Source organism: Cervus canadensis, chromosome 6 (genome assembly GCF_019320065.1).
Source record: "Cervus canadensis isolate Bull #8, Minnesota chromosome 6, ASM1932006v1, whole genome shotgun sequence".
Taxonomy (NCBI): Eukaryota; Metazoa; Chordata; class Mammalia; order Artiodactyla; family Cervidae; genus Cervus; species Cervus canadensis.
This window is the reverse complement of record NC_057391.1, coordinates 96,699,884-96,722,307: the sequence shown is the minus strand read 5'-3', so window position 1 is coordinate 96,722,307 and position 22,424 is coordinate 96,699,884. Positions and strand designations below refer to the sequence as shown.

General features: G+C 43.2%; 2 protein-coding genes and 1 long non-coding RNA gene across 3 annotated transcripts in view; all 3 read right to left on the bottom strand.

Annotated features, from left to right (window-relative positions):
* LOC122443971 overlaps positions 1-6,458 on the bottom strand; it is a 16,154-nt gene extending 9,696 nt beyond the window's left edge. Inside the window, exon 1 of the long non-coding RNA XR_006270161.1 lies at positions 6,447-6,458. This is a non-coding gene — a long non-coding RNA (uncharacterized LOC122443971). The remainder of the gene's footprint in view (positions 1-6,446) is intronic.
* A 4,183-nt stretch (positions 6,459-10,641) lies between these two features.
* On the bottom strand, positions 10,642-16,963 carry LOC122443970 (beta-2-microglobulin-like). The gene is made up of 4 exons (XM_043472799.1): positions 16,832-16,963; positions 12,719-12,994; positions 12,167-12,194; positions 10,642-11,153 (listed from the first exon to the last, which is right to left on the bottom strand). Exons 1-3 carry the CDS (start codon positions 16,896-16,898, stop codon positions 12,181-12,183), a joined length of 357 nt encoding a protein of 118 aa, XP_043328734.1. The 5' UTR covers positions 16,899-16,963; the 3' UTR covers positions 10,642-11,153; positions 12,167-12,180.
* The window catches only part of LOC122443968 (beta-2-microglobulin), a 28,135-nt gene continuing 16,352 nt past the window's right edge, over positions 10,642-22,424 (bottom strand). Inside the window, exon 4 of the mRNA XM_043472798.1 lies at positions 10,642-11,153. The gene's annotated coding sequence lies outside the window, so the exon portion shown is untranslated. The remainder of the gene's footprint in view (positions 11,154-22,424) is intronic.

Genomic DNA, 22,424 nt, shown 5'->3' with positions numbered 1-22,424 from the left:
CCATTGAATTGGTGATGCCACCCAATCACCTCATCCTCTATCGTCCCCTTCTCCTTCTTCCTTCAGTCTTTCCCAGCATCAGAGTCTTTTTCAGTGAGTCGGCTCTTCGCATCAAAGCAATGAAACTTCAGCTTCATCATCATTCTTTCCAATGAGTATTCAGGGTTCATTTACTTTATGATTGACTGGTTTGATCTCCTTGCAGTCCAAGAGACTCTCAAGAGTCTTCTCCAGCACCACAATTTGGAAGCATCAATTCTTTGGCACTCTGCCTTCTTTATGGTCAGAAACTTATAACTTACAGTGAAAGTTTGTGATTACATGTGCTGTGCACCCAGCAGAGGAAGTTTACAGGAAACCCACAGTAGCAAACTGATGCCCCACCCATGGTCTGTGAGTCCATCCCCAGCTTTTTCATATTTTGCTGCTATCAGTTAGCACATGCGCATTATCCCTAGGGCTGCAAATTACCCTCAGGCACTGGAGTGAGCTGGCAGTACCTTGGCATTCTATGTTTCACCCTTCTTCACACTCCTGACATCGTCCAGGCTGTGTCCAAGCAAAGCCAGGCTGATATGGAATACCAAAGGCCAGCTTCTTTGCTACAAGGCAGGACAATCTCTGCCATGCACTCCTGTGTTCTGAGCTCCCATGGGCATAGGTTGAGTGTAGGGTTTTTGAAATCACACCCTCATTTGGCTTCTTCTCATTTCCTATCCTTCATCCCCACGCCCTTTTTAGTTTCTCCTGGAAGCCCTAAATCACAGATTAATACATCCAGATCCTTGACTCAGGGCCCGCTTCTGCAAGAACAAGTCATAAGACATTCACTGACTCTTCAGATGAGGAAAATGGTATGCACAGTTGCAGACAGCTTAATATACCTAGAAAACCACTTCAAGTAACAGAATGGCATTGTGTGGCATCAAGAGTCCTCTCTGTTTTCTAAGTGAAAAACAGTAAAAAGAGGAAGTGGCCCATGGGGGAGGGGAAGATTGCACATCACTGCGGTCTTCAGCTGGGACTGTGTGCTATAGAAATATTAACATCTCCTTCAGGTCAATGCAGTTCAGTCACTCAGTTGTGTGCGACTCTTTGCGACCCCATGAACCACAGCAGGCCAGGCCTCCCTATCCATCACCAACTCCCAGAGCCAACCCAAACCCATGTCCATTGAGTCGGTGGTGCCATCCAACCGTCTCATCCTCTGTCGTCCCATTCTCCTCCTGCCCTCAATCTTTCCCAGCATCAAGGTCTTTTCAAATGAGTCAGCTCTTCACATCAGGTGGCCAAAGTATTGGAGTTTCAGCTTCAACACCAGTCCTTCCAATGAACACCCAGGCCTGATCTCCTTTAGGATGGACTGGTTGGATCTCCTTGCAGTCCAAGGGACTCTCAAGAGTCTTCTCCAACACCACAATTCAAAAGCATCAATTCTTCTGCACTCAGCTTTCTTTATAGTCCAACTCTCACATCCATACATGACCACTGAAAAAATCATAGCCTTGACTAGGCAGACCTTTGTGGGAAAAGTAATGTCTCTGCTTTTTAATATGCTGTAGTTTTGTAGAATTTGTGATCATCTGTGTTGTGGGGAACTAAGGAAGATGAATAACTCTGTATCCAACTAATGAGAGGAGATATATGGAATTTAGTGCATAGTAAGTACTTGGGCTGCCCTCATAACTCAGTTGGTAAAGAATCTGCCTGCAGTGTAGGAGACCTGGAATCGATTCCTGGGTTGGGAAGATCCAGTGAAGAAGGGGTAGGCTACCCACACCAGTGTTCTTGGGCTTCCCTTGTGGCTCATCTGGTAAAGAACCTGCCTGCAATGTAGGAGACCTGGGTTCGATCCCTGGGTTGGGAAAATCCCCTGGAGAAGGAAAAGGTTACCCACTCCAGTATTCTGGCCTAAAGAATTCCATGGGCTGTATAGTCCATGGAGTCCCAAAGAGTTGGACACGGCTGAGTGACTTTCACTTACGTAATTGATATGTGATCAAACTGTGATTTGTAATTACATTTACTACTTGGTTTTTTTTTTCTATTAAACCCTTCTTGTGCTCTCTGAAGTATCAGAATATTTTTTAATGCATAACGTTTCCAATTATGGTACTCACATATAACTTGATTTCTTTTAAGATATCTGGGACCCCAATTTTAGTCTTTAGGTTTTTTTATTTTTGTAAAAGCCTAGACTTCAAGGAAAAAGTGAGGCAAAATCTTGATGGCTACATCACAGACAAAATGCTGATTTTATTAAAGGCTTTGAGTTTTACCTCAAGTTTAAAATACAAGAAATCCAAGTAAAAGTGACAGCCCAAACATATTGGGACAGTAGTTGTTGACAAAAACTAGATATGAACATTTGCCTCCGCTGTGCTGTTTCCTTTTATGCCATGTTTTCACTGGGGCAGTGAAAAAAAAAGTGAGATATAACAATTATTACAAAAATTTAAAAATAATAACAATGACCATTTTTAAAAAGATAGAACAAAAGTTAAAATCTCCTGAAAAGCTAACCACACTAGGGACTTTCTGGTGGTCCAGTGGCTAGACTCCACACTCCCAGTGCAGGGGACCAAGGCTCAATCCCTGGTTAGGCAACTACATCCCGCATGCCACAGTGAAGATCAAAGATCCTGTGTGCCACAACCAAGACTTGGTGCAGCAAAATAAATAAGTAAAACTATTTTTTAAAACTAATCTTACCAAAATGAACATCATCTCTGGACGGTGGAATTCACAAGTTGGTTTTGGGATTTTTTTGCCTAAGCAGACTTTCTGTTTTTCAAAAATTATGAACATACATTCAAATAATAAAAGAAGTATGTAGAATTATATTTTAAAACTCTGTCTTCATGTTCTCCTGACATCTTGGCCCCTGTCCCTATGTAAATATTGTTAAGAGACTGTTGTATACATTTCTGGACCTTTTCTTGTTGGTGTTAATCTGCTTAGGTTGAGAAAAAAGTTAAAAGGTTAATATGGTTTTAAGCCTATGTAAAATGGGATAAGAGGTAGCACCTCAGCGTGGAATACCTGAGATAGTAAATAACGATGCTCTGAAACGAATGAGCAGGACGACTGCCACGTTGCCAAGATCTGAGCACCATTCTTGAGGAATATTATCCATAAACCGCTAAGTTACTGTCACAGCCTCATCTCTTGATGTTTCCTTATGGGTCCTTGGGTCAACAGAGCAGCTCTTGTTAAGATTGTTGAGTTCCGACCTGCATTTCTGTATTTCTTAGACTCTCTCTTCCAGGTGTTCTTTCTCCCTTTACTGTGGTTTACTGCCTTAAGTCCCAGCTCCCACCTTACAGCTCTTTCTCAGTATCACTTGCTTTGGTCAGTGAAGTTATGGGGTTCTCTCAGGCTGCCCTGCAGTTCTAAAACTTGCATCCAGTCCTGTGCTGTCTTTCTCTAGTTTCTTGAATCTTTCTAAATTCTCCTTAGTGGGAAATTACAAGGAAGTGCAAGGAGAATCTATTTAACAAAGAGTTCTGTAACATAAAATGGAGAATGATGGGTTGAGAGAATCCAGTGGGATCCAAAAGGTGGTAATCCTGTTATAAGAGATTGCAAAAGTTTATAATATTTTTTCTTTATTTTCATTACTTGATGATGTGTGTGTTATGTCTGTTGTCGCTTCAGTTGTGCTCGACTCTTTGAGACCCTGTGGACTGTAGCCTGCCAGACTCCTCTGTCCATGGGATTCTCCAGGCAAGAATACTGGAGTGGGTTGCCATGCCCTCCTCCAGGGGATCTTCCTAACCCAGGGATCAAACTCAAGTCTCATGTCTCCTGTCTGCCAATGCAGGCAGGTTCTTTACAACTAGCACCACCTGATAAGGGTGGCAATTTTAGAACAATTATAAAATCAATTTCTTGAAAGAAAAAAGTTCATTTATCAATTATCAAAACAATTCTTCAAATAATCAGTTTGCTCCAAACTGAGCGACAGCTTCCTTGGGCCCTTTCACCAGCATAGCCTGGTGCCGGGAGCCATTGTGGGAGATCCCACCCATGACGAGGTCATGAGGAAAAGACCTGACACGCAAGGCCATTCAGGATCCCATCCATGACGAGGTCATGAGGAAAAAACCTGACGCGCAAGGCCATTCAGGATACAAGAGACCCTCCAGGTTGGCCTCGGCCTCTACCCCACGCTGCATCCTCCCCCCTTTTTCTGCTGTTGTTCTTGTTTGCCCTGCTGCAGATTCTTGTGTTGCCTGCCGAGAGTTCTCCTGCTCCTCTTTCATTGAATAAAGACCAACTTAAAACCCTAATTAATAAATCTCCTAGACGCTGGTACCCTGTGAAGGGGCCAGGGATGAAAGAAATGCTTCAATTCAAACCCTTTTTGCCGGCATTCTGGCTTGTTTGATAAATGTGTGCTCCCATTGCAAGAGATTAGCTGGTGACTTCTTGCAGGTAGTTAACTTTTAGACTAAGAGCCTGTTTTGTGCTATATCTGCTGTTTTTGCAGTCCTTCGCATTTCTGTTCTGTAAAAATGTAATCCTATATAGTTCCCATGGAGATGACACCTAATAGAAAGAAAATAGATTAACCACAGAAGAGACAGGGTCGACTACTGAAGTTGCTTAAAGTTACACCAGGTGCAAGCCATAAATTGTCAACAGGCCTGAAAGCCAAAAGATATCATACATAGAGATTAACCTTAAAAAAGGCCCTAATAGGCACAGAGCCCTTTGGGGGGTGAGGAAGCCCTATTAGAGAACACAAAAAGTGTTGTTTTAAAAGTGGGTATTGGATCAACGTTTGATTGATGTTAATGTGCTGAGGTTGTACAGTGAAAACTATTGTTAATATAGTTGAAGATCTAGAAAAATAAGAGTTTAGAAATATAATTGTTAATTTTAACCAGGAGTGCTAAACAGGGGCTGCCTCACCGGAGCCGCAGAGTCTTTGTGTGCTAAACTTCTGAGATAAATTTAGCTGAGAACTTCTGCAAAAAGACTGACTGTTGTGTTAACAGGATTGTATTTCTACTATGTTACTGCTGTACCAAGAGACTGCCACTTTTCTATTTTCTGCTAAGCTCAAGGCTAGAGATAATGTATAAAAAATCTATGGGAAAAGACTCATAAACAAAAAATATACAGAGAACACCTGGTTTCGTAAAGGACAAGCTGATGTAATGTTAAACTAAGTCTGTATGCTTATCTCCCCCTTAGAAATGTACCAACTTAGGGTATAAAGGCTACGGTGAAAAATAAAGCAACTGCCAGACTCTGCTGCACATCACGGTCTGGTCTCTTTCTTTCTTTCTCTCTCTCTCTCTCTCTCTCTCTCTCTCTCTTGCCCACGCCGTTCATTCTGAGGGTACCCCTGGATCCTGCTGGGGCAAGAACCCCAACAGCCTGGAATGAGACCAGTTCTTTGCCTGGGAGAATGTGGGCAGTATTGATGGGTCCTACCCTCCTTCCATCTGGCCAGGCCATGGTAGGTGGTGATTGGCTCAGCTGCCACATCTCCCAGTGTTGAGAAGAGCAAGGCACAGGCCTCACTGTTGGCCATGGTGAGCAGCAGGAGGGGAACACCACTGCTCAGGGCCTGAGCCTCCAGTTTCCCCTTCTAATCCCCAACTCCCATGCCTCCCCCACATCCCTCCCCACTTCCCCTAGTACATATGGTTTCTGGAAAACACCAACTGACACTAATGAAAATGACTTGCTTTCTCTTTATGTACCCTCATTCATGCCTTGAATAACAATTCAGAGCAGGGTGTGACTTACCAGACCTGCTTTGGTATATCATACAGATATAAAATGCATGTACTTATATATAACGGCTTATATATATTTTCTAGAAACTGCTTTTCTGCTTCAGCCATAGAACATGGGTATTCTTACAAGTTAGAATATAAGATCTAATTCTTTATTACTGAAATTGAGACTTTTTAATTTGCAACTGCAGTTATATTTAGTAAGTTTAATTAAGCTCCAGTATTTCTCCTCTTTGATCAATCTTGTCTTCTGAAATGAGAGACTAAAGCATGCTCCAAATTGTCATTACATTGAAACATCAGCCAGCAAAGCAGCTTTTCACAAAATAGTTGTTGAGTGACATGGAACGAAAAAGTCTTTTATGATGTAACTCAATGAGTTACCTTGGCTGTACCTAAGAACTATGTAAAAATTTAAGTAAATACTGTGAAAACTTAAGTCCACAATAATCTGCACATGCTGTTTATAGCAGCCTCATCCATAATTACCCAAATTTGGAACAAACTAAAATGTACTTCAGTAGATGAATGGATAGACTGTGGTACATCCATATAATGTAATATTACTCAAAGCTTAAAGATAAGTTATAAAGTCGTTAAAAAAAAAAAGACATGGAGGAACTTTAAATGCATATGAGTACATGGAAAAAGTCAATATGAAAAAGCTGCATATTGCATGATTCTGGATATAACATTTTGGATAAGGAAAAACTATGGAGACAGTGAAAAAAAAGATCAGTGATTTCCAGGGGTGGCAGAACTTAATAGGTAGAGCACATAGTTTAGGGCAGTATAATGACTGATACATGTTATGATATTGGGTTGGCCAAAAAGTTCATTTGGGTTATACCTATGGAACAAAACACCAAGAACAACCTTAAATTATGAACCTTGTTGATTATGATGTGCTACTGTGTGTTCATCAGTTTTAATAAATGTACCATTCTGGTGGGGGGTGTTGATAGTGGGGGAGGCTATGCATGTGTGGGTGCAAGAGGTATACGGGAAATATCTACACTTTCCCCTCAGTGTTGCTGAGATCCTAAAACTGCTCTAAAAAAATAAGGCCTTAACTTAAAAAAAAAAAAATAGTAATACTGATATGTGGGCTCCATACTTACAGATTGCGATTTAGTTGGTCTGGATTGGTGCTTGGGAAGGTGGTGGGTTTTTTTAATAGGCTTTAATTTTTAGAGCTGGTATTTTTTAATTAAGTTCCATAAGTGATTCTTGAAGGAAAGTTACATGGCTCAAAATAGCCAGGAATTAAAACTCCCCTCTAGGTCCGCCCCACCATTCTATGCAAAACAAAGAACTCTCTCACCCAAAGAAAAAAATGGACATTAAGGCTGATTATACCCAGCTCCCAACCAGTCCAGCCTCTGGCTGATTTCCAAAATTCCTTGCCCCACCCACTCCGAACAACCTGGAGAACAGGCCCCCTTAAGACAGTAGCTTTCCATACAAATTGAGAAATTATTTGTTCTAGTTCTGTGAAAAATACCGTTGGTAGCTTAATAGGGATTGCATTGAATCTATAGATTGCTTTGGGTAGAATAGCCATTTTGACAATATTGATTCTTCCAATCCGTGAACACGGTATATTTCTCCATCTGTTTGTGTCCTCTTTGATTTCTTTCATCAGTGTTTTGTAGTTTTCTATGTATAGGTCTTTTGTTTTTTAGGTAGATATACTCCTAAGTATTTTATTCTTTTTGTTGCAATGGTGAATGGTATTGTTTCCTCAATTTCTCTTTCTGTTTTCTTATTGTTAGTGTATAGGAATGCAAGGGATTTCTGTGTGTTAATTTTATATCCTGCAACTTTACTATATTCGTTGATTAGCTCTAGTAATTTTCTGGTAGAGTCTTTAGGGTTTTCTATGTAGAGGATCATGTCATCCGCAAACAGCGAGAGTTTCACTTCTTCTTTTCCTATCTGGATTCCTTTTACTTTTCTGCTCTGATTGCTGTGGCCAAAACTTCCAAAACTATGTTGAATAGTAGTGATGAGAGTGGGCACCCTTGTCTTGTTCCTGATTTTAGGGGAAATGCTTTCAATTTTTCACCATTGAGAGTAATGCTTGCTGTGGGTTTGTCATATATAGCTTTTATTATGTTGAGGTATATTCCTTCTATTCCTGCTTTCTGGAGAGTTTTAATCAAAACCTCGAATAGCCAAAGTAATTCTTGAAAGAAGAATGGAACTGGAGGAATCAACCTGCCTGACTTCAGACTCTACTACAAAGCACAGTCATCAAGACAGTTGGTACTGGCACAAAGACAGAAATATAGATCAATGGAACAGAATAGAAAGCCCAGAGATAAATCCACAATCCTATGGACACCTTATCTTCGACAAAGGAGGCAAGGATATACATGGAAAAAAAAGACAACCTCTTTAACAAGTGTGCTGGGAAAACTGGTCAACCACTTGTAAAAGAATGAAACTAGAACACTTTCTAACACCATACACAAAAATAAACTCAAAATGGATTAAAGATCTAAATGTAAGACCAGAAACTATAAAACTCCTAGAGGAGAACATAGGCAAAACACTCTATGACATAAATCACAGCAGGATCCTCTATGACCCACCACCCAGAATATTGGAAATAAAAGCAAAAATAAACAAATGGGACCTAATGAAACTTAAAAGCTTTTGCACAACAAAAGAAACTAAGCAAGGTGAAAAGACAGCCCTCAGATTGGGAGAAAATACTAGCAAATGAAGCAACAGACAAAGGATTAATCTCAAAAATATACAAGTAACTCCTGAAGCTCAATTCCAGAAAAATAAATGACCCAATCAAAAAATGGGCCAAAGAACTAAACAGACATTTCTCCAAAGAAGACATACAGATGGCTAACAAACACGTGAAAAGATGCTCAACATCACTCATCATCAGAAAAATGCAAATCAAAACCACAATGAGATACCATTACACGCCAGTCAGGATGGCTGCTATCCGAAAGTCTACAAGCAATAAATGCTGGAGAGGGTGTGAAGAAAAGGGAACCCTCTTACACTGTTGGTGGGAATGCAAACTAGTACAGCCACTATGGAGAACGGTGTGGAGATTTCTTTAAAAAACTGGAAATAGAACTGCCATATGACCCAGCAATACCACTTCTGGGCATACACACTGAGGAAACCAGATCTGAAAGAGACACGTGCACCCCAGTGTTCATCGCAGCACTGTTTATAATAGCCAGGACATGGAAGCAACCTAGATGCCCATCAGCAGATGAATGGATAAGGAAGCTGTGGTACATATACACCATGGAATATTACTCAGCCATTAAAAAGAATTCATTTGAATCAGTTCTAATGAGATGGATGAAACTGGAGCCCATTATACAGAGTGAAGTAAGCCAGAAAGATAAAGACCATTACAGTATACTAACACATATATATGGAATTTAGAAAGATGGTAATGATAACCCTATATGCAAAACAGAAAAAGAGACACAGATGTACAGAACAGACTTTTAGACTCTGTGGGAGAAGGCGAGGGTGGGATGTTTCGAGAGAACAGCATCAAAACATGTATATTATCTATAGTGAAACAGATCACCAGCCCAGGTTGGATGCATGAGACAAGTGCTCGGGCCTGGTGCACTGGGAAGACCCAGAGGGATTGAGAGGGAGGTGGGAGGGGGGATCAGGATGGGGAACACATGTAAATCCATGGCTGATTCATGTCAATGTATGACAAAACCCACTACAATATTGTAAAGTAATTAGCCTCCAACTAATAAAAATAAGTGAAAAAAAAAAAAAAAGACAGTAGCTTTCCACATATATGCCTATATATACTTACTCTTTTCTTGGGTTAGGGCAGCAGCTCACTAATCTGACTGCTGCACCTTCTCGCCTCATTAAAAGTGATCTGTTCCTATAAAGTGCCAGTCTTATTCTTTTTCCAAACCCCGCCTTCTCTAACTCCCTTACCCTACAAGTCTAATGTGCATCCAGGGTGCACATTTCATCTTTGCGCCACTGTTTGGAGTTATCCACACCTGTCATATCTCTATACCTCTCACCATTTTACCTCCTTAACTCAGGCCCCATTTAACAACTGGAAGAACCATCTCCCAGTAATACTCGGCACAAGCAAATGGCTTCCCTGAGACTTACCTAAAGTCTGTGTTTTTGCATATTGAAAGTTAGTAAGATAGATAAGTATTAGAGAAAAGGGAACCGTAGTACATAGTTGATGAGAATGTAAGTTCGCAATCACTATGGATAACAATATGGGAGTTCCTTAAGAAATAAAAGCAGAACTACTATACGATCTACCTGAAAACTTTTATTCCCTGAACACATTCTCCTGTCACTTAGTTCTTTGGGCATAACTATGCTATACTGCTTATCAGGATGTATTTTAACTGTTTAAGTGCATGTCTCCACCTCCACTAAGGCAATTTGAGAGCAGTGTTGAGTTTTATTCACCTTGTCAGAACCTAGCACTAACTCAAATTCATGGTCAAGATTTTTAAAATGCACAAACCTGATCAAGTATAAACTATGCCTTGAGGTTTTTAAATCTAGTATTTTTCATTGGGATATATCACTTGCTAAAAAATCCTCCAGATACTTTGGCTCTCTCTGAGAGTCTGCACATTCCTCATTCCTTAGCCCAGGGAACAGAATTTTGGTTAAAAGACAGAAGCAAGATCTCTCAGCAGACCACAGACCCTTTACTTATTTAACTTCTTAGGGAGGCTGTTCCTCATTTGTAAAATGGAAATTGCTGATGCTCCTTCCACTGTGAGCAAAAGCCTACAGCAAAATCAGGAGTTTACATTCTTCTCCAAATGATATCTGATGACCATTTCCCTGTTTGAACGAAGGAGTTAGGAGTTAAAAATAAGTACTGTACACATCAAGTTTTACCACATTTTAATTAGTAAAACAAAATAAAATGAAAACAGGCATAGCCATGTCTCAACAGAAGAAGTAAATATCATTTTATATGACAAAATGCCATCCACTATGACACATTTCCAATAATTCTGACAATTATCTTTCACAACATTTTGCAAAATTCTAAGGAAAATTAAAAATTGGAGATTTACTCTAAACCTGCATACCTATCGGACTACAATTTGTGTGAAAAACACCCTGAAGGCATTACTTGGCCCAGATGTTGACGTTGAACATCAGAGTTCTTCCCTCCACACTTCTAAGATGCTAGCATAGCAATTCCACTGCCGCTCACTACCAACACAGACCAAACTACAGGGAAACACAGGCACAAAGAGGAATTAAAAGATGTTTGTGGTAACATCAATGCAATTTCTTATTTATGTGCACTAAGCATAAAAGTGTATCAGTATTCAAAAGCAAGAAAACAGAATTTGGAGTTAGTCCAACCCAAATGAGGCATCTTCAAACCTGGGGGATAAAAAGAAAAAAAGGGTTATTACCAAATACATTTATTTTATTTAGATTACAGATAGCACCACCACACTTATCTAACTTGTGCTGTATATAAATCATTCTTGGTAACAGTAGTACCTGCAGGCGATTTTCCAGATGAATTAAAAGAGTATAACCTACTGGTTTATCCCACTGGTTCACTAACAACATTACAGAAAAGAATACTGGTATTAGAGTTCAGATCCTAACCCCAACACTTAGTAACTGTATGACGCTGGGCAGGTCAGCCAAACTCTCTGACGCTCTCGCAAATTAACATCCCTGTCCTACAGTGCAACAGGAAATTTGAATAGGTTTTCCATGCCAGGATACACTGAGTAATAAAATTCCCCAGAAAAGCTGGATTATCTGCCTCTGGCCTCCACCTGAAGTGGCAGAGAAGTCCAATCCCTCCCTGTTTCACACTGCTAGAGTTAGGTGCTAGAGCTGCAATACATCTGTTACAGTGTCTTTACATTGAGTTACAACAGTCTTGTTTCCACTTCTCTCCTCTATTGGACTGGGAGCTTAGAGACCCAACTACAGTGCCCAGACACTTAGGAATGGTGTCTCTGCAGAACCATGTCACTCTTCTCTTCAAGCTATTTAGCAAAGAGCTGCCACGCAAAGGAAGGGACGGTTCACCTTTGAAGGCCCAGAGATGCCCAACGTGCAAATGGCAGAAGAGCAAACACTTGCAGGTGCTGTGGGTAACAGCTGCCTCTGCCTGGAACCCCACACCTGCAGCTCCTCTGTCCTCCCTTTAGAGGGTTAGTGATGCTGGGAAAGTCACACCCAGGGCCACGGCCTTCCTCATCTCCCCCTCTCTCAGGGGCAGGGAATGGGACCCCGTGGGATTCTTCTCTGCCTGCTGAATTGTTACCCTGATTAATGTCTTCCAGACTGTGAGGCTTATCACATTAGAGCTGTCTGTAATGGTCCCCAGGATACTGATATTACAATAGGGTTTCTTAAGGTTAGAAACCCACCTTGATGGTGCTGCTTACAGGTCTCGATCTATGAAAAAGAAAGCAGAGAAAGAAAACAGTTAAGTTTGACTTCTGAAATGCTGCGTACTACGAAAGTCTAAAATTGTTATAAACATAGATGGCAGAAGAGCCAGTGAAGAAAAACCTAGACGTTTCCTACCAGCCTGAGATCCCAAGCAATCCAGAGAACTAGAGGAGGCCAGGGTTGGAGGGCCCTACCGTAGCAGGGCTTGCACACAAAGGCCCCTGCCTTCGGAGACCCTCCTTGGTCCTGGGTGTGCCCGAGGTGGTCAGGGGAGCCAAGGGGGCCACAGGGAGGAAGCCTTGGGAGTGCCTGTGCGTGTGCTGATGCCCCCTGCTCTCACTGCAGGGAAACCACTGTCTCAGCGACCACGCTGTGCCCCGCTCTCTCAGAGGGTGCCACTGCGCAGAGCTTTAATAACATTCCCTGATAATCCCAGCATGCAGATGTTTTTATATCAAAGCAGCTTTATGCCACGGCTGTGCTCCCATACAACTGTCAGCGGTTAACCAAAGAACTTGAAAACTTACCCCACGCATATGTCTGGGGTTCTGCGAAAGTAATGTGCTTCACTCGGCAGCTATACTGATCCTTGCTGTTGGGGGTGAACTCAGCGTGGGACAGCAGGTAGAAAGACCAGTCCTTGCTGAAAGACAGGTCTGACTGCTCTGATTTCATCTTCTCCCCATTCTTCAGCAATTCGATTTCAATCTGGGGTGGATGGAACCCAGACACATAGCAGTTCAGGTAATTTGGCTTTCCATCCTCTGGTGGGTGTCTTGAGTACACTTGAACCTTTGGGATACCTGAGGAGCGGCAGGGAAAGACAGATGAAACTGCAGAGTATTCCACTTGGGGGGACCTTGGTCTGAAGCTAGATCAGGCACCAAATGTTTACATTGGATCCTCCATTTCTCCCAATTCCACTTTCCCTCGGGCCAAATGACCTTACATTTTTGCAAATGGCCACCTCCAGTTTGTGGGATAAACCATGACTTAGTATCTTTCCCACATAATCCCCCTACACATGCCTTTCAGGCTTTTTCTAGCAGATTTCTAGTAACATCTTCTTCTGTCAGTGGACATTGTGCTGTATCTTTTAACAGTTGTGTGTGGAGGCTCTCAAGAAGAAGTCTTCATGGCTCCTCAGCACATAGAATCTATATCACTCAAGAGTCTACATGATTTGGCCCCAGTCTACTGATTGAGCTTCGTTTCTCACTTCACACACCCTCCAGGGTGGCCACATCAAAAAACTCCCTTATTACACCCTCTTTCAGCCCCATCAATCATTTTCCTTACATTTACTTCTTTCTTCCTGGTCTCTTGTCTAGATGCACACCCACCAGACTTCTCAATAGGTGCCTAGTACAGTGCCCTGCACACTGCAGTTGCTTGGTAAATAAATGGCAGGTGTAATTATTGTTACCTCCTTGCTCAGGTTCCTAACAGAATCAACCCAAAGTATATTTCTACAGAACACAACCTCTTCATCACGTCTGGAGTTCATATGACAAATCTCCATCTGATTGTGTACCTGATTTCATGAGCCAGACAACAAAGAAATAAAAGTGAAACACCTACAGGAGCTGGAAAACACCTTAGATGAGTGGGTCGGGCTGGGTGAGAACAACAGGGAAGAGTGAGGACTGTGGCAGATGGGAAAGATTATACTCTCTGTTAGGACCAAGTGGATTAATGCATGTGACAGTGGAATCTGCATTTTTAATGAGCATGGTTGAGTGACTTCCATAATCTGCCAGGTTGAGAATATTATATATTGCTACAGGACAGGTGGATTCCAAAATGAAATGCATGTTGAGACCCTCCATGAGAATGTGGAAGAAAATATTATAAGCTCTATATCTATATTTTTCTAAGTGAACTGTTAATGCTACTAAATATACACACTGATATAAATATATGTATATAAGCCACTTAAATACAAATACACTCAGGGGACATGATTACAAAGGTCAGTTCATCCTCTATGTCCAGGAGGTACAGAGAAGGAGGAGTCCAGGCCACTGTGACTGGATGTATCTTTGTAGAATCATCCGATCATCAAAGAAAAGATCCCTAGTCCCACTAAGAGCTAGACTGGAAATACTATGAAGCCCTGGTATTTTTCCATCATTCAAAGTGAAGATAAATCTTCTGATTTATTTGAGCTTCTAATAAGTGACAGTTAAGTCACTCAGTCATGTCGGACTCCTTGCAACCCCATGGACTATAGAGTCCATGGAATTCTCCAGGCCAGAATACTGGAGTGGATAGCCTTTCTCTTCTCCAGGGGATCTTTCCAACCAGGGATCAAACCCAGGTCTCCCGCATTGCAGGCGGATCTAGTAACTAGACCATAATACATACTACAGTACTGAGAGCACAACTCCATTCCACCTGGAATTCTCCCTTTGAGGGAGCTAGGCAGGTTTGTGCAGGGGGCGGGTTTGCAAGGGTATCACAATAGTAGTTTCCAGAAGGAGGAGATGTATCCAACAGGCCTGGGTTTGAATCGGGCTTCAGCCACTTACTGCTTCTGCATTATGGGGAGAGTTATTTTAGCTTCTGTAGTTTAAGTGAAAACTTAATTTACGCCCAGACTGAAATAAAACCTACACAGGGAAAGAGCAGAAGATAGGGCCCCCCCCCCGCCCCCGCCCCAGGAAAGTGAATCACAACTACATGTTTTTTGAATGTCTTCTAGAAATCCCCTGTGTGTTTTCCAGGCATGTATTATCTTGGAAGTTCTCTAATTAACATACTTTTTAATGTCTGCTTGTTATTTTTTGGAAAGAATTCTATAGCCACAACAAAACATCAATAACAGTGATAATACAGACATCATGTGTTTTTTTGGCAAATAAATTTTAAATTCCATTTTCAAACAAAAGGGAAATCTGATCTTCAGTGTATTTAGAAGGCATCTAAACACAGTGTCCCTGACAACCTGGGTAAGTGTGTTGATTATTCATCCCTAGTTTTACAACCTTTCTGACTGATAAACCTTCACTTGCTCAAAACTGAAAGTAGAGAGACACTTCATCTTGGAAAGAACCAGGCAAGGAGCCAAAGGAGGAAGCCCTTTGTGAACAAAGGCCACAGAGGCCCATGGCTGCCCAGCCTGCTCCCTAGAATCTCACCCCCAGATGGTTATGAAAAATGCACAGGTGACGCCTAATGGGCGCACCACCTGGCCAAAGGCTCTGGTCAGGCTCTACTGTCTGCCACTGATCCCCTGCGGGATTAACTTACTTCAACTTGTCAGCCTCCCTTTCCTCATTTGTGACATCCTGATGATAGGCTGTCTAGGTTGGTCATAACTTTTCCTTCCTTTATGACCAACGTAGACAGCATATTAAAAAGCAGAGACATTACTTTGTCCACAAAGGTCCGTCTAGTCAAGGCTATGGTTTTGCCAGTAGTCATGTATGGATGTGAGAGTTGGACCATAAAGAAAGCTGAGTGCTGAAGAATTGATGCTTTTGAATTATGGTGCTGGAAAAGACCCTTGAGAGTCCCTTGGACTGCAAGGGGATCCAACCAGTCCATCCTAAAGGAGATCAGGCCTGGGTGTTCATTGGAAGGACTGATGTTGAAGCTTGAAACTGCAATACTTTGGCCACCTGATGCGAACAGCTGACTCATTTGAAAAGACCCTGATGCTGGGAGGGATTGAGGGCGGTAGAAGGGGACGACAGAGGATGAGATGGTTGGATGGCATCACCAACTCAATGGACCTGGGTTTGGGTAGACTCCGGGAGTTGGTGATGGACAGGGAGGCCTGGCCTGCTGCGGTTCATGGGGTCGCAAAGAGTAGGACACGACTGAGTGAACTGAACTGAACTGATGATAGGCACCGTATTTACATCGCTGACCCCTTTCACAATTAAGTGACACAGCACACAGCGCAGGACAAACAGCTGTCACCGGGAACCTCTGTGATTATTATTAAAAGCGAAGTGTAAGGAGAACAAGAGAATTAACGAGGCGAATCGGTTTGTTAAACCTCAAGGCATTCCACTAAAGTCACCGCAAAATTCCTCATTTCTGGTTTGGTCCCTTGTTTGGGGAAAAGTACAGAGGGGCAGGTGAACCTGCCCGGCGCCTGCAGGAAGCTCCACGCCCTCAGGATGCCAGCTGGCCGACATACCCCGGCGGCGGCGACTCCCCCTAAGCCCACCGGCTGTCTCCACCAGTTCGCAGACCCCAACCCTGCCCTCTGGGACCTGCCAGCCCGCACCCCACCCCACCCCCCTCCCCCCACCCGCTCCAGAGATGCGCGGGGGGAGCCAGAGACACGCGAACCAGAGGAAGAGAATCCCTCCCCCACCGCGCCCGCCCTGAACCACATCCGCACCCGGGAACTACGTCCCGACCCACGCGGTACCGTCCGGGCGTGCCAGGGGCTCCCTCCCCACATCCCCGGGAAGTTGGCGACCTGGGATCGCACCCCCTCCCCACTCCCCGCGCACCCCGCCGCTTCCACCGCCCGAGAGGAAGCCGGGTGCTCCTCTACCGAGCCGGGAAGGAAAACTTGGGAGCGGGACCGGGGTGGACAGAGTTAGTGCCCAGGGTGCCAAGTGGGTGTCACCGGGACAGGACGGGCTGGCGGAAGAGGAGACAGAGGAGAGGACACTCACGCTGGATGGCGTCCAGTCCAGACAGCGACAGCAGCCCGAGAAGGACCAAGGCCGCGAAGCGTGCCATCCTTGCAGCAGCTGCGCGGGTGGCTGAGTGAGCGGCCGCGTTCCGCGCTCGCCTTTATAGTCCGCCCTCAGGCAGCCAATCGGAAGCCTGCCCGCCGGGCCGTCACAAGTCTCCGAGCGAACTAAGCCGGGGCAGGTTAGAAACAGGCTTCCTGGTTTTCAGTTTCATTTTCTAATAAGTCTCATGATGCTCAGGAAGGCAGGGCTGGGCTGGGTGCATTCGCTGCCTGTACATCGACGCCCTCTTATCTGGGGTGCGCGCCCAAGCTTGGAGCGCGAACCGCTCACCCTAGAACTCCAGTGTGGACGAACCCTCGCTTTTCGGAACAGCACCGAAAAGGCTAAAGGAGTTGCTTACCGTGCATGCCACAGCCATTTAGGAGCCTAGCACCTGGTTTTCAGTTGGGAAAACTGAAGCATACAACAGTTAAGGGTAAGGACTGAACGGTACTGGGCAGAATCAGAACTCGGTTCGCAATTCCAGCCCAGAAATACACTGCAAGTCTTCTGGATTCTCTGGGCAAGAAAAGTTTCCAGGAACCGCGAGGCCTCATGGGGCTAGCTCAGAGAACCATCTGGCATGAAGGAAGACCTTCTTGCTTCCTGAATATTTTCCAAAAAGGAAAGGCGTTTCGAAACGTCTGTGCCAAGAAATTCTAGTCTGTATCTTGTCGTTGTAATTTAAGTAATTTTCTTTGCTTTGGTGATTTGTGGAGAAATGATCACTGATAGTAAAAAGCAGTAGCTGCTTAGAGCATTAGAGTATCTACCGCCTCGAGGGACAATACCCGCTGCGACTTAGCACACTGGAATGGTGATTGGCGCGGACTAGGTACTTGATGAACTGAATGAATGAGTGTACAGACGAGTGGCTGGTTAAACGCATGAAGGAAGGAACTACTGAACTTGTGAGGGAATAGGTGAATAAACCCTAGGATGCAGGAATTACCCTGTTATATTTTTAGGGATAGGAAAACAAAAGGCTGAGGTTACAGACTGGCCTGATTCTAATGTCATTCGCGCTTCAGACACTTGGAAGATAGAGGACTGGACAATTTTGGTGAGAATTTGGGTTGCATCTTCTGTGGGCTCAAACAAAGAAGCTAGACCTATAGATTCTAAGAGGGTGTCAGTGTTACAAAGACTCGTTAAGAAAACGCACTCTCCATAGATAACATAAAAAGGAGTTGACATTACCTGGTGACTGTGTCCAAGGATCATTTCTAGAGTGGAATGCCCAGAAGAGGAAGTGAACCTGGGGGCGGAGAGTGGCAGAGGTCTTGGAAATCACCCTGGTGTGCAGTTGAAGGGAGTTGGGTGGTGCTTCCCCAGAGAGCCCAAGAAATGTCAGCTGGATTCCTTTCCCCTATTTTTAGACCTTTCAGTAATCCCTGTTGTGGAGCTTGTGTCTACACTAAAGAAAGCAGGTTACTCTCCACAGACCTAATGAAGGGAAATGTGCACAGAGAGAGCACCAAGGAGCACCTAGTAAGTGTTCTGTAATGATTAAGAACTGTGATTATTGGTGCTATTTACCTACTTCTACTGCCAGCTCTCTCTATAGCTCTCTTGAAATAAAAGAATAGTTGTCAAACATAATGTCATGAGGAAAGACACTCCTTCCCCTCCCTTTTGTTTGTTTGTTGTTAACTCATTTATGGCTCTTAAGGCCTGTAAAGTTATGACCATCCTAGACAGCATATTAAAAACCAGACATTACTTTGCCAACAAAGGTCCATCTCGTCAAAGCTATCATTTTTCCAATAGTCATGTATGGATGTGAAAGTTGGACTATCAAGAAAGCTCAGTGCCAAAGAATTGGTGCTTTTGAACTGTGGTGTTGAAGAAGACTCTGGAGAGTCCTTTGGACAGCAAGGAGATCCAACCAGTCCATCCTAAAGGAAATCAGTCCTGAATATTCATTGGAAGAACTGATGCTGAAGCTGAAACTCCAATACTTCGGCCACCTGATCCGAAGAACTGACTCATTTGAAAAGACCCTGATGCTGGAAAAGATTGAAGGTGGGAGGAGAAGGTGACAACAAGAGGATGAGATAGTTGGATGGTATCACCAACTCAATGGGCATGAGTTTGAGTAAACTCCGGGAGTTGGTGATGGGCAGGGAGGCCTGGTGTGCTGCAGTCCATGGGGTCACAGAGAGCTGGGCACCGCCTAGCAACTGAACTGAACTGAAGGCTGTGATGTTCATGTTGAGTTATTTTCTAGTGCCCTCCGGGGATAGGAAGAAAGAGAGCTAGTGGAAACTCCTATAGTCCTTGTTTACCACATCACAAACAAATACCGTAATACTTAAAATTCTAACAAGATAGAATCTGATCTATTCACTAACAAAATCTATTTTAAAATCACTTTTTAAAAGAGCAGTGAAGACAGAGATAAGTACATTTTTCAATTACTTTTTTATATTCTCTTACAAGAGCAAACTTCTGGAAATATACAAACATGGCCTTTTGATAGTGTTATCTCCCATGAGTAGGATGAATGATGAAATGGGGTTTTGGCCCTAATGACTTTCCTAAAAAATTTTTTACTGTGTTTATTCACAGTCGTAAATATTTTCTAGAATGTGGAAGAAATGGAACTTCATACTCTTCTGTTGGTAATGTAAAATGGTACATCTATTTTGGAAAATAGATTAAATTTTTTAAACTTAATCATACCCCTGGCCGTATGACCCAACCACTCCACTCTAGGTGTTTACCCAAGAGAAAATGAAAGTGTATGTTGATACAAGGACTTGTACAAAACTGTTAAAAGCAACTATATTGGTAGCAATCAGAAATTGGAAAAAATCCAAAGTTCCATCAACAGGCAAATGGATAAACAAATTATGACAGCTATCCATACAATGAAACACTATCAGCAATAAACAACACATGAGTACACACAATAACATGGATGAAATAATTAGGCTGAAAGAAAAAAGTAAGACAATAAATGAGGCTTCCCAGGTTTCATTAGTGGTAAAGAACACGCCTGCCTGTGCAGGAGACATAAGAGATGCGGGGTTTGATCACTGGGTTGGGAAGATCCCCTGGAGGAGGGCATGGCAACCCACTCCAGAATTCTTGCCTGGAGAATCCCATGGACAGAGGAGCCTCGTGGGCTATGATCCATAGGGTTGAAATAATTAGGCTGAAAGAAAAAAGTGAGTAAAAGAAAAAAAGATAGTAAAAGAGTAAATGTGCATGATTCTTTGTTTTTAAAATTCTAGGAAAGGCAGACTAGTCTATATAACAGAAGCAGATGGTTGGTATCCAGGGGTTGGAGGGTGCATCCGGAACTTAACGACACTTTGGGTGGATGATGGATATGTCACTATCTTGAGTATGATGATGGTTTTTCAAGGGTATACATACTGTAGAACTTATTAAATCATATACTCTAAGTGCAATTTATCATATGTCAATTATACCTCAATAATCTTTAAAAAATAATCTGGACTTGCCTGGTGGTCCAGCGTTTTAAGAATCCACCTGCCAACACAGGGGACACAGGTTCAATCCCTGGCCAGGGAAGATTGCACAAGCTTCAGGTCACAACTACTGAAGCGGGCATGCCCTAGAGACCATGCTCCACAACAAGAGAAGCCACTGCAATGAGAAGCCCATGCCTCAGAACTGTAGAGTAACGCTGCTCACAGCAACTAGAGAGAGCCTGCATGCAGCAGCTAAGACCCAGCAGAGCCAAAAATTAATTAATTAATTAAAAACTGTAACCTAAAAGCATAGGTACCAGTATCTTTGTTAGGCCAAAGAAGAATGAAGTCCTTGAACAGAAAAAATAATAATAAGGATATTGAAGTGGAGAGAATAGAAATAGGTTGAAACTCAGGTGATTTGGGTTGCACCTTAAGAGATCTCAGTCAGCACTTCTCTGAGGCGGGCTCGTCAAGCAGCCAGAAAACCCAGGCTGCCTGGAAGGAGAGGAACAAGCGCAGATAGGACATCCCTGCCCGGACTCCTGCAGACGTTGTGTCCCTCATCAGAGTGTGGTTCATGCACCACAACATCAGCTCCACTTCTAGGAGCTCTTAGAAATGCAGACCCTTGGGGCCATCCTAGACCTAAGTCAGAGCCTGCATTTTAACAACCTCCCAGGTGATTCATCAACACATTAAATTTGGGAGGCTGCTGATCCAACTACATGACAATCCAGAAGGTAGGTCTTTCTTTCTTTTACAGATGAAGAGACAGTTTCAGAGAATTAAGGTGCTTGTCCGTGTTCACTCTGAGCTATGATTCAAGTGCTAGCCCATGTGATTTGAAAGGCCTCATAATATCCACTTGAAAACCACTTCTGAGAAAGGGTTCACAGGAAATGGTTCACTGGGTGGCTTGGATCAGGGCAAGAATTAAAAGCATACGAGTGATGCAGAGAAGCAGGAACTAATAACACAATGTGTAGTAGTTTGGGGTATTTTTTTAATTCACATTTATTTTTTTCTGCCATAGAGAAAAAGTATTATACGCATATGATAGGAAATTGGAACAATCTAAAAACTGTAAAGAAAATTAAAACCACAGTGATCCTGCACGTCAGAGGACTATCGTTAAGTGGCTTAATGAGCTTGAAGATGGCTGCCTGCTCAGAAGAATGTATGTGTATGACTGAATCCCTTCGCCATACAGCAGAGGTTGGCACAACATTGTAAATAAACTGTACTTCAATATAAAAAATAACAATCCATCCTGGTTAGATCTGTCTGGGGGCTGGAAATCCTCAGTCTTTTGTGTTAAATTATGTTAGTTAGTTAGAATAGGAAACAGGAGTCCAAAATGGCTGTGGCTAAAAGACAAGGAAGGGAGAAGCCCGCAAAAATAGAACAAAGGAAGGTCAGAGGAAGGTCCGAGGACCGGAGTGAGGACCGCAGGGAGAACCAACAGCACTCCTGGCCAGCCCAGTTTGCACAGGGCAGGCCCATGGGGGGAGGAAAACACATATAAAAAGAGGAGCCATGGTGTGCGCTGGCACGCACCCCGACTCTCCTCTCTTCCCGTCTTTGGGTCGGCATGCCCTCACGCCTCGAGGATGGATTCCCTTGCTATTTTCTAAATAAAATAGAGCTGTAACACTGATTTGTCTAAGAACTATAACATGTTCTGTCCAATACCCAAGAGCTGTGATGCGCCAAGGGCTTTAATGTCCGTCACTCCAAGTCTCTGTTGTTACGAGGCAGAACCGAGGAGTATACACTTGCCTGACAATTCCATTGAACAAGTGAGTGTTGCTGTGTCCAACCCCATGGACTGTAGCTCACCAAGGTCCTCTGTTCATGGAATTCTCCAGGCAAGAATACTGGAATGCATTGCCATGCCCTCCTGCAGGGGATCTTCCCAACCCAGGGATCGACCTGGGTCTCCCACATTGCAGGTAGAATCTTTACTTGTCTGAGCCATTAAATACAGGCTATATCAGTTGAGTGCAGGCTTGTGGCAAATGTAAATACTGTAAGGATAAACCAGAAGAAGACTCTAGACTGCCAACCAGGAGACACCAACCTAG